At 37.0% G+C, this 12,358-nt stretch overlaps 2 protein-coding genes across 2 annotated transcripts; both read left to right on the forward strand.

Annotated features, from left to right (window-relative positions):
- The first annotated feature begins 3,253 nt into the window (after window positions 1–3,253).
- Window positions 3,254–4,456, forward strand: LOC131661328 (uncharacterized). The gene has a single exon (XM_058930839.1). The coding sequence runs from the start codon at window positions 3,254–3,256 to the stop codon at window positions 4,454–4,456; it is 1,203 nt and encodes a 400-aa protein (XP_058786822.1).
- A 3,347-nt stretch (window positions 4,457–7,803) lies between these two features.
- LOC131621344 (probable pectinesterase/pectinesterase inhibitor 20) lies at window positions 7,804–9,603 on the forward strand. Its single transcript, XM_058892387.1, has 2 exons — window positions 7,804–8,793; window positions 8,887–9,603. The coding sequence occupies exons 1-2, from the start codon at window positions 7,815–7,817 to the stop codon at window positions 9,576–9,578; spliced, it is 1,671 nt and encodes a 556-aa protein (XP_058748370.1). The 5' UTR covers window positions 7,804–7,814; the 3' UTR covers window positions 9,579–9,603.
- Window positions 9,604–12,358: the final 2,755 nt, after the last annotated feature.

Genomic DNA, 12,358 nt, shown 5'->3' on the forward strand with positions numbered 1-12,358 from the left:
TCAGGGAAATGATTCACTACTTCATATCTAATATCGGACACCCCTTTGACCCAAACGTCTCCGACCTTTAAAGTTAAGATAGTGTTTCTTCTACCTCTAATCTTACAATCAAACTCTACAAGAAAACATCAAAGTTGCAGGGTGAATTTGACAAGTGTTTATCACCTCGCGAAGAAATGACTTGCGAGGTGTTTGTCACCTCGCAACGTAAAATAAAAAATAAAAAATTGACTTCCTTCTTTCATCTCGCAACTGAAGGTGGGAAATTTAAATTTTTTGAAAAGAAATTTGCGGGGTGACAAACACATTTTGGAAATGACATTGCAGCGTTGCATATAATACAAAAAAAATTCATATTTCCATCATATCCTTCTGACACCTGTTGCAGCGCTGTTGTGTTTCTTGGAAATGACATTGCAAAGTTGTGAGGTGTTTTACACCTAACAACATTGCGAGGTAATTTTTACCTAACAATATTGTGGGGTGATTTTCACTCTGCAAAAAGTTGTATCTAACATTTTTGCGGGGTATTTATTCTACCTCGCAATAAACTAGTTGCACGTTGTATTTGAACTTTGTGAGGTGAAAAATACCCTGCAACTTAAGGTTTTTTTTGGTAGTGAAAATCGATTAAGAGTCATGGTAATTCAAAACCATTTGATTTAAAAAGTTGTATCTAACGTTTTTTTTATTAGGCTTAATTGCAATTTTAGTCCCTCTATTTTATCTTTTTTTTAGTTTTGATCCCCTCATTTTAAAAATCAGAATTTTGGTCCCTTTTTTAAGTTTTATTTTGAATTTTAGTCCCCTTCTCAATTTATGTTTAATTTTTAATGACATGACACATGAACTGATGACTTGGCAGATTCATTTTGTTACTTTTATTTCCATGTCATATTAATTAATTTATAATTATTTTTATATTTTATTTGGCATAATTATAAATAATTTAATTGACATGATTTAAACTTTAATATTTAAAATAAAAAATATTAATAACTTAAGTTAAATTAATATTAATTTTTAATAAAATTAAAATTATTATATTTTCTATTAAAAAGTTGGTAAAAAAATAAGAGCGTCATTAAATTAGTTAGAGAGAAGGGAGAGTTTCTCTCTCTAGTTTTTTCTTGAAGGTCATGCAATGGACAGAGGTGAAGAGGAGGCAAGTCAAGAACGCTCAATCTAGGTGGGACGTCTTCCCCAGGAATTGGATTCCGAGAACAGAAGAGGGGAACAAGGTGATTTCGGTGTTCTGCTCCAATTTCGCCGACAGAGTGAAAGCTGAAGATTTATTTGCTCTCTTCGGGTGCGTCGGAAAATGCGTGGAGGTAGCTATTTCTCCAAGGAGGAACAAATGGGGGAAAAGGTTTGGTTTTGGAAGATTCAGGGATGTCGGTGATGCGAGGATGCTAGCGGTGAGATTGGATGCCATTCAGATCGATGGAGAGAAAATTTATGCAAACTTACCTAGGTTTGAGAGGAGGGAGTCGGAGGGAGGGGGGAGGTCCGGTGGTTTGAATGTTGCGGCTCAATCGGGGGTTTTGGAGGCTTCAGGGTCTAAGAAGAGATCTGCAGAAAAACCTTTTCTTCGAAAGGGAGGGGGTAGAACGTTTGCAGAGGTAGTAGCGGAACAGAGGGAGGTATTGGAGGATCGAAGATGTATCATTGATTATATATCTGAACCTGGCATCAAGTCTTCGCTGTCTAAAGCTTTCGTGGGTGTTGTTTCCAATCCGGGAACCACATATAATATTCAGGATTACTTCTTTTCTGAAGGTTATTTTCAGATTAAGGTCACCCCTATGGGGGCGAATTTGTGTCTTCTTGAAGAAGAGGAGGAGGGAGATATCGAAGCCCTGATCAAGGAAGCAGAATCATGGTGGAAACAATGGTTCATCACTATCAGACCTTGGAACGAGATGGATGTGGACTCCGAAAGGACTACGTGGATTCGTTTGTTCGGCGTACCGTGTCATGCTTGGAGGGTGGATTTTTTTGAGAAGTTGGTTCAGTCTTTTGGTTCTTACATTTGTTCAGACGAATCAATCACCGACAGGAGTGGCTTGGAGGTGGCTCGAGTACTTGTTCGTATCCCTGTTGATTTCATGGTGCCGGTGTTTGTCAACGTGAAGGTGGACGGCGTGGACTTCAGATTGAGACTGAGAGAAGAGTTTACATCACTTTGTAAGGTGGCCAGAAAAGAGATGCAAGCGGAGGAATCTGAGTCAGAAGACTCTGTTTCGGTGGGGGATGTATCAAGGTGTTCCGAGGGTTATAGTGATGATGAAGCGATTTGTAGAGAAAGTTTGTCCAAGGAGGAGGCGGAGCAAAGGGCGGTTATGCTTTCAGACGGGGAGGAAGGGGGATCGCTGGAATATCCGGCGGATAATATGACTATTGGGTTACCTAGGCAAGCAATGGTCACATCCCAAAAGGTGATCATTAGAAAAGAAACTTTTTCATTTGACCAGGCAATTGTAGCAGCAAAAGAGAAAGATTGTCTTTCAAATTTTGGCACGGGTATCGAGGAGATTGGGGTCCAGATGGCAGTTGATGAGGGTAGTGGCGATAGAGGTTTGGAGTTTACTGATTTTGTGAATAGCGGTCCCACAAGACATGAAGTGGCAGGAAAGAGATTAAAAAACATTAAGTTTAAAAAGGTGTTATGCAAAAGTGGGTCAAAGGGGTTTAAAAATAAAAAGCCCAAAAATAAACAAAAGGCCCAATGTAAGATAGAAAAGTCACGTGGAGGTAAAGAAAGTAGGAATCAGATGGCATCAGACACTATCTCCATTTTCTCGGCAGAAAACGGTCTCAGCGGCAACAATGATGGGGCGGTGCAATCTGTGGCGGCGTACGGTGGTCAATCGGAGGAGTCTTCAATTCAACGGAACAATTTCAGATTGAAGGAGAATTTTGGCTCTAATGTCGGAAAGAAACTTTGGAAGCTATTATCAGAAATGGGAGTGGAAAAAGCTGGAAATGAAGATTGTGTGAAAGAGCTTGACCGTATGGAGTCTGAGGATCGTAAAAGCGCGGAGGCAAGGAAGGAGAACAAAAATGTTTCCTAATGATTATTGGAACTCTGAATATTAGGGGGGGAGGCAACAGTGCAAAAAGAAGAAGAATTAATCACATCATTTCTAGAGGTAACCCTGATCTCTTTTTTATTCAAGAAACCAAACTAGAACATATCTCTGTTTCTCTGGCTGGAAGTTTTTGGAGGATAAGTGGGTTAGATTTTTCTTTTATGCCGTCAGTGGGGGCTTCTGGCGGAATTTTGACGCTTTGGAACACAAACTCAGTGTGTGCTGTTTTTAATTTTGGTGGTAAGGGATACCTGGGAATGAAGATTATATGGAGGGGGAAGTATTACTATGTTGTCAATATATATTCGCCTATTTCCAGGGAGGATAAGAGAATTTTGTGGGACAAATTGATTAGCCTGAAATCGCGATACAGTGATGGAGAGTGGTTATTGGGTGGAGACTTCAATGCTGTGCGGAACAAGAGGGAGAGAAAAGGAGTTATAATTTCAAATCCGCGGAGGGAATGGTCGGATTTTGAAGAGTTCATTAGGTTGACCGGATTAGAAGACGTTCCGTGTAAAGGAAAGAAGTACACGTGGTTTGGTGGAGACGGGAGAACGAGAAGTCGAATTGATCGTTTCTTGGTGGCGGATAACATTGTTAGTGATTGGGGGGTTATTGGTCAAATGGTTGAGGATCGTGATGTTTCGGACCATTGTCCGGTTTGGTTGATTTGTGATAAAGCTAATTGGGGTCCTAAACCGTTCAAAGTTAATAAAGAATGGTTTTCCAATAAGGATTTCCTTCCTTTTGTGAAGAAAGAATGGATATCTATAAAAGTAGAGGGAAGGGGTGATTTTATTCTTAAAGAGAAGCTAAGAATTCTTAAAGATAAGTTGAGATGGTGGAACATTAATGTTTTTGGTAGGTTCGATTTGGCGGTGGAGGAGAATGTGCGCATTTTGAATGAAGGAGACGTGGATATGGGGGAAGATGATGTAGAGGACTCTTTTGAGATGATAGAAAGGAAGAAAAGGGCATCTAAAGACTTTTGGTTGAATTTGAAAATTAAAGAAAATATGTTAATTCAAAAGTCTAGGTTGAAGTGGTTAAATGATGGAGATACTAATAGTAAGTTTTTTCATGGGGTGATGAAAGCTAGAAGGACCCGGAATTTTATTGGCTCGCTTGTGAAAGAAGGTGAAATTATTAACTCGGTGTCGGAAATAAAGGAAGAAGTGAAGATTCATTTTGAGAAGAAATTTATTGATGATCGGAGGATAAGGCCGGTTTTAGATGGCATTCATTTTGAGACCTTAGAAGTGGAGGATAAAAATTTTCTTGAGAACCCTTTTGAGGAATCCGAAATAAAGGCGGCTATTTGGGATTGTGATGGGTTGAAAAGTCCGGGGCCCGATGGATAATCTTTCTATTTCATTAGGAGGTGTTGGGATTTTATGAAAGAGGAATTCATCAATTGTTTCAAGTGCTTCCATAGGGAAGCTTTGTTATCTAAAGCGATCACTTCTTCTTTTCTTACTTTAATCCCGAAATCTTCTAACCCTTTGAGTTTGGATGAGTATAGACCTATTTGCTTGGTTGGGTGCATCTACAAAGCAATATCCAAACTTTTGGCGTCGAGATTGAAGAAGGTTTTAGGGACTATTATTTCAAAGTGTCAAAGCGCTTTTGTTCCGGGAAGACAACTTTTAGATGGAGTTATGGTTGCGAATGAGGTGGTGGATTTTGCGAAGAGAGAAGGAATTGGGTGTTTACTTTTTAAGGTGGACTTTGAGAAAGCGTATGACAAAGTGTCTTGGGATTTCCTTAGATATTTGTTAAGAAGAATGGGGTTTGGGGATAGGTGGCTAAAATGGATGGAGGCTATGATTTTTTCAAGCAAGATGTCGGTTCTAGTGAATGGTAGTCCAACGGAGGAATTCGAGGTGAGAAAAGGGTTGAGACAAGGCGACCCTATTTCGCCCTTCCTCTTTGTTATTGTGGCGGAGGGATTACGTCGTTTGGTGGCTAAGGCGGTGGAGACGGGGGATTATGTCGGCTTCAATATGAGGAGATCTTGCTCGGTGGATATCCTTCAATTCGCCGACGATACTCTTCTTTTAGGGGAGGGGACATGGAAACAAATTTGGTCGATTAAGGCAATATTGAGAGGTTTTGAAATGGTTTCCGGTCTTGGGATAAACTATCATAAAAGCAAACTCATCGGAATTAATATCAATAATCACTTTTTGGATTGTGCTTCTCACTTTTTGTCTTGTAGGAGGGAGGATAGCAACTTCACTTTCCTTGGCATTCCTATCGGAATCAATCCAAGGAGAATTGCTTCTTGGAGCGGAATTATTAGCAAGATCAAGTCAAGGCTTTTGGATTGGAAATCTCGCTTATTATCTTTCGGAGGTAGATTAACTCTTCTCAAATCGGTTCTTAGTAGTCTAGCCATTTTCATGTTATCCTTTTATAAGGCTCCAAAGAAAATTATTAAGGAAATAACAAGGTTGCAAAGTAGGTTTCTTTGGGGTGGTGGGAGTAATATCAAGAAAATTAATTGGGTGAGTTGGAAGAATTGTTGCTTACCCGTTGATAAAGGTGGTCTTGGTTTAAGACGTATTAGGGAGTTTAATTTGGCCCTTCTTCAAAAGTGGAGGTGGAGGATCATGGGAGGATCGGAGGAGTTATGGTATGGTGTTTTGAAAGCAAGGTACGGAGATATTAATCTTCAAGTGGTGGAAGTGGCAAAGTCGGATAATAATAAGTGTTTAAAGTCCTTATGGTGGAGGGATATCTTGGAGTTAGAAAATGAATTCAAAGAGAATGTTTTTGTTAATTTGTGTAGGTTCAAGGTGGGAGATGGATTTCACATTTCTTTTTGGCATTCTTGTTGGTTATTTGATTGTTCTTTAAAGGAAGCCTTTCCGGTAGCATATGTATGTTCGGAGTTGAAATATGTTTCTATTGCTTGTATGGGTGGTTGGGAGAACAATGTGTGGAAGTGGGGTGATTTTGGGGTTAGGAGAGGAGTTTCTCCGGGCTTGGAAGAAGAGTTGCGGCGGTTCTTAGTGGTGATGGAGGGGGCGCGGTTGGATTGGAGTAAAAGGGGGGAGAGGGATTCGGTGCGGTGGGAGGGAGAACCGGAAGGCATTTTTTCGGTTCGGAGTTGTTACGGTGAGTATGACAAATATCACATTCCTTTTGGACCAAGGGTGGAACATTCGGAAGCTCTAAATCTTCTTTGGCACAATATGGTTCCTCAAAAAATTAAAAGTTTTGGTTGGAGGGTTTTTCTTAATAGATTGCCAACCAAGGATCTTCTTGCTCGGAGAGGTATTTCTTTCTCAAACTCATCTATGTGTGTTCTTTGTGAGCATAATCAAGAATCTTTGTTTCATCTTCTTCTTTCTTGTCGGGCTTCTTATTTAGTTTGGAGGGATATGGCCATTTGGATTGGTTTTGATTTAGGAGAGGAGGTTTCTTTGATTGAGAGTTACATGAGATGGTATAGATTTTGCAAATCGAAGAGGGTGAAAAAAGGAAGAGAAGGTGTTTTGTGGTTGGCAATTGTGTGGTCAATATGGAATGTGAGGAATAGCATAATTTTTAGAGGAGAGGATTGGAATATTCTCGATACGGTTTGGAACATTAAAATTCTATTGTGGCGTTGGTCTTTTATTGGTAAGATTAATCGGACCAAATACAATTTATATGAGTTCAACAAACATCCCATGTTGTATCTCTCTTAAGTGAATTTGGTGATTAATTTTCCGATTTTCGGGAATTGTTCCCTTTGTTGTAAGTTTGTAAGAACTTTTGGTTCTTAATGATATATAATTCCTTGCTTATTAAAAAAAAAAAAAAAAATTGAAAAATTGTATTGCTTTTTTAGCGAAATAAATCATCAAAAAATTAATATTAATTTAATTTTTCTATCCTTCTAAAATTTCCTATTCTTCTATATCAAATCATAATCTACTAAAAACAAAAATTTCAATCCAAAGAAATTTCAAAATCACCATGAATACGTTTCTCCTCTTTTTTTCTTCCCCATTTTATAGATTTAGGAATATAATCATCATATTAATTATGATTTAAATCTCAAAATAATCATCATCATACTAACCACCCGCGTGTGTTTCCATTTCCATAACTTTGATCTTTACATATTATTTTAGCAAACTTAGTACAAAGTCCCTAACATTTAAAAAAGAAATGAAAATTCTTTAAAACCAATCATTGGGACCAATATTATTTTAGTAAACTTAGTACAAAGAAACACTAGAATATTGCATCCACGTTTATGTTATCTTGTTGAAAATCTTTTATTTAGTATTTTTGTGTCTTGGGACTGTTGGGAACCAACCCCACAAATGGCAAACTAAACTATAATATTTTTATATTCCACGGATATATAGATCATAAGTCGTGTACTAACCAGCTTATACCAATCTAAATATGTAAACATAATCCCAAAATATGTATGTTTATACGATTACATAAAATTACATTGAACTAGAAGGAATGAATGTTTAGGTTCATCCTAAATTCCTAATAAAATTAAATATTTCACAAAAGAATGTTGGTAGGTAGGTGAATGCATTCCCAGTAGCCATTATCAAAATCATAGATAAAATTCCTTCTAACTATCAGTTGACTTTCCCTCATTCCACTAAAGACAAATATTCATCTTCTATATAAACCCTACAAGCCATGCACATCATATTCATCAATCTAGCTATAACAACCTTTCATTCCTTCATCCAAAAAATAATGGCTTTCAAGAATTTCTCCTATCTACTTTCCATGTTCTTGATCTTTGTTTCATTGTGTATAGCAAATGCTGTTCCACCAGAAACCATTTGCAACTCTATTGTAAACCCTACTTATTGTAAAACCGTTATCGGTAATCAAAATGGAAACATCTATGACTACGGTCGCATTTCTATTCAAAAATCGTTGTCACAATCTCGTAAGTTCATCAACTTATTGGACTCATATCTTCAAGGTAGCTCGTCTTTGACTCAATCCACAATTCACGCTCTCGAAGATTGTCGATTCCTTGCTAGCCTAAGTTTTGAATACTTATCAAACACCTATGCCACAACAAATACATATAGTAATGTTCTTCCAACTTCTCAAGCAGAAGATTTCGAAACGTTTCTTAGTGCAGTTTTGACTAACCAACAAACATGTTTGGACGGTCTAGACACTATAGTTTCTTCTGATCACAGAGTGAAGAACGACTTATCGTTATCACTCTCTAATGAGAAAAAACTTAATAGTGTAACCCTAGCCTTGTTCTTGAAAGGTTGGATGCCAGAGAAAAAAATAAGAACATCATGGCCACAAAGCGGCAAACACTTGAATTTCAAAAATGGCCGGTTACCATTGAAGATGTCAAATAAAGCACACGCTATTTATGATTCAGCTAGACGCCATGGGCGAAAACTACAGCAAACTCAAACAGATGAAAATAGTGTTGTGGTAAGTGATATTGTGGTTGTTAGTCAAGATGGAAGTGGAAACTTTAGCACTATCAATGAAGCAATTGCTGCTGCACCGAATAACACAGTTGCTAGTGATGGATACTTTCTCATTTTTATCACTGAAGGTGTGTATCAAGAGTATGTATCTATTGACAAAAAGAAGAAGTACTTGATGCTGGTTGGAGAAGGAATCAACAAAACAGTTATCACAGGAAATCACAATGTTGTTGATGGTTTCACAACATTCAATTCTGCCACATTTGGTAAGAAAAATCTAGATTATGTCATATGTTATATATATTATCTATAGATTAAAGATTTCACTAACTTAGTTGATGCTTCATATGGATTTACAGCTGTGGTAGGTCAAGGGTTTGTGGGAGTTAATATAACATTTCGCAACACGGCTGGACCAGGAAAACATCAAGCAGTTGCAATGAGAAGTGGGGCTGACATGTCCACATTCTACCGTTGCAGCTTTGAAGGGTATCAAGACACACTATATACACATTCTTTGAGGCAATTCTATAGAGAATGTGATATCTATGGAACAGTTGATTTCATATTTGGAAATGCTGCAGTTGTTTTACAAAACTGTAACATCTATCCTCGTCTTCCTCTTAATGGACAATTCAATACCATCACAGCGCAAGGTCGAACCGATCCAAATCAAAACACAGGAACTTGTATACAAAATGCAACTATTAAAGCAGCAGATGATTTGGCTCCTAATGTTGGAACAGTTGAAACATATTTAGGGAGACCATGGAAGAATTATTCAAGGACGGTAGTTATGCAATCATCTATGGATAGTTTCATAAATCCTTCTGGTTGGCATATATGGGATGGTGATTTTGCATTGAGTACTTTGTATTATGCAGAATATGATAATAGAGGAGGTGGTTCAAGCACTGCAAATCGAGTCACATGGTCTGGTTATCATGTTATTAATGCTTCGGATGCCGCAAATTTCACAGTCTCTAATTTTGTGACTGGTGATGATTGGATTCCTCAAACAGGTGTTCCATACTTGACTGGATTAATATAGTCAAATCCAAACAAGTTCTTGAGTTTTTTTTGGTTGTTATGTTTCTGTAAACGTGTGTATCTTTTATTGTGTATTTTCACAACTTACTGTAAAGATTGTTATTAAACTAATTAATTAATAATTCCTAAAGTTTATGCATATCTTTAAAGGAATGATTTAATAATCAATGTTTAAACATATTTCAACAATTATCAAGTTTATTGTGTTTAATACGTGGATAAGTTGGTGCGGATAAGTTGGTGAGAAGGAGTTCTTATAATCATGGTTATTTCTAAAATGTGCAGTAGCACCTAACCAAGTTCATGTATGTGTAGAACTTCATTTTGCTTATTGTTCAATTTTTGGATAATATATGTGGTTTTCTCATATATTATAATATATTAGATTGAGACCTGCGCGATGCGGAGGACTTTGATCAATTTTTTTAAAGTAATATTGGACCGTATCTGGGTTTTCACATCAAGAATTTTCTCCAGATGAAGAGATGTCAAGGATATTGTTGACTTCCCAAACCAAAAAAATTTATTGAAAATATCTTAATAAACGCTGGTTTAGGAAGAATATCCTAGAACATAATTTAGAATTGTTGATTAATCACGAGAGATGGTTTAGAACTAAGAGTTCAGTGTCAAATGAATTTTTTCGTTCTAGTACTCTATACGAGAGTTATCAATATTTCTCAAATCATTTCCTATCTAACGGAACCCTAGTATATGTTCCAATAATGAACGATTGGTTTAACTGAAAAATGAAATAAAATAGATACTTTCTTTCTCGTCGTCTCAAGTCGATATTAGGGGATCTTTCAATTGAGAAGATCCCCTACTAATATGGAGAATCCCTATTTTCGTTGACCGAGCCTTATTTGTTTTGAAGCAAATAAAGAGATCCACAGGGTGATTTGTCCTATTCAGATATTCACGACCAATAAGTACATAATTTTTCGGATAGGTCCTAGGTCCTGGTGCTGTCCTGAAAGGAGAAAGAAGGTTGGTATGCCAACAGGCGTCAATTATGGAATTCACCCGACCCGAGAGTACAGTACCTATTTTTTTTTTACTGTCGAGTGCCAAAGTAATTAAATGGGTAAGTCACCAATCTCCAAAATTGAATATAGAATGTACCTTATCCATTGGTTTATGGGGGTTGCAGGTGGGACGATTTCAAAATTGACTGTATTCATTAGATAGATAAGATCACCAAAACTTCGTGATCTGCTGACGAACTTATTCCAATTCAATAACATGTCTCAATATTTTGCCTTGAAGAGGACTCGAACCTCCACGCTGTTTAGCACGAGATTCTGAGTCTCGCGTGTCTACCATTTCACCACCAAGGCATCCTTAAAGTGAATCATATTCTATGAATATGATATCTATCTTATGGGGAATATATTACAAATTACAAAAGTGAATTTTTAGAGTATTTTTATTGATCCTGATGTCATATAAGCCTGAGTCGGACATACAATTGGTTCGATTTGAATTAGCCGAAAGCATAGATACTTTCTTTTATCAAAACAGAAAAAGATACAATCAAACCTATTTCTCGATTCAATTGAAGCTAAAAGGAGTGATCAGGGGTGATATAAGGTCACAAATAATGATATAGATATGTAAAAAACATACCCCTCTACTTAATCCTAAATGGAATGAACTTATAATCATGGAATCGATTTGATCAATTATAGATTATAAGTTCATAACCTTAGCCATTCCCATTTTGGGTGGAACACATCTACTAATTCTTTCATTTCAGTTAGTAAGATAAGAGGTTAACTAAGAAATAAATTGTAGAAGCTAAAGCTAAAAAACGGTATCCTGAGCAATTTCAATAATAGGGTTCATTGATATTCCTAGTATAGTAGATGCTATCACACATAGAATCATATTCAATTCGATGGAATTGTTTGATCTTACAAGAGACCTTCTATAATTTCGCTCGTGAGGAGTTATTTCTTGGTTTCGTCCAGTCATTAATAACTTAATTATTTTTAGATAATAGTAGATAGAAATAACGCTTGTAAGAAGTCCTATTGAAACCAATAAATATAGGCCTGCTTGCCATCCACACCAGAATAAATAAAGTTTTCCGAAAAAACCCGCCAGTGGAGGAAGACCTCCTAAGGATAAGAGACATAAGGCTAAAGAGAGAGCCAAAAAAGGACCTTTCGTGTATAATCCTACATAATCTCGAATGTTATCAGTTCTGGTACGTAGACCAAATAACACAATTGTTAAGTGCCAAAATGTAGCTATTTTGTGTTTGTAAATAGTGGCACTTATCGATACTTTTTGTTAATACCGTTCGAATAATGTCCCGTTTTGTATATAAATACGTATACTTTGTGAATAGATGTATTTTCATATACTTTTATACTTTTTGATAGTTTTATATTCATTTTGTAGGTATTGAGGCGTATTTGGAGCATGAGCAATAACGTGGCGAAGACACGGCTTCAAACGCGCGATTTTGAGCGGCGGAATCAATTTATTCGGCGAATAAAGCTCAAAACCAAAGAATAATAAATCACCAATTTGATTGATAGGTTGACATTGTTAGATGGGAAATTGAATAAATTTTCTAACGCTTCGAACCGGGCGCAAATCGGAGTTACGGTTCTCAAGTTACGCCATTTTTACTATAAGCTGTTTTTTTCATGACAGCAGGTTTCATGCGACGTGAGCTCCTGCGCGCGACGCGCGCTGTACCAGAGTAAAAATTGTATAAATAGGGGGAAAATAGATATTTTAGGTCATGGTTGGATATTTTAGAGCTCC

This window comes from Vicia villosa, linkage group LG1 (genome assembly GCF_029867415.1).
Source record: "Vicia villosa cultivar HV-30 ecotype Madison, WI linkage group LG1, Vvil1.0, whole genome shotgun sequence".
NCBI lineage: Eukaryota > Viridiplantae > Streptophyta > Magnoliopsida > Fabales > Fabaceae > Vicia > Vicia villosa.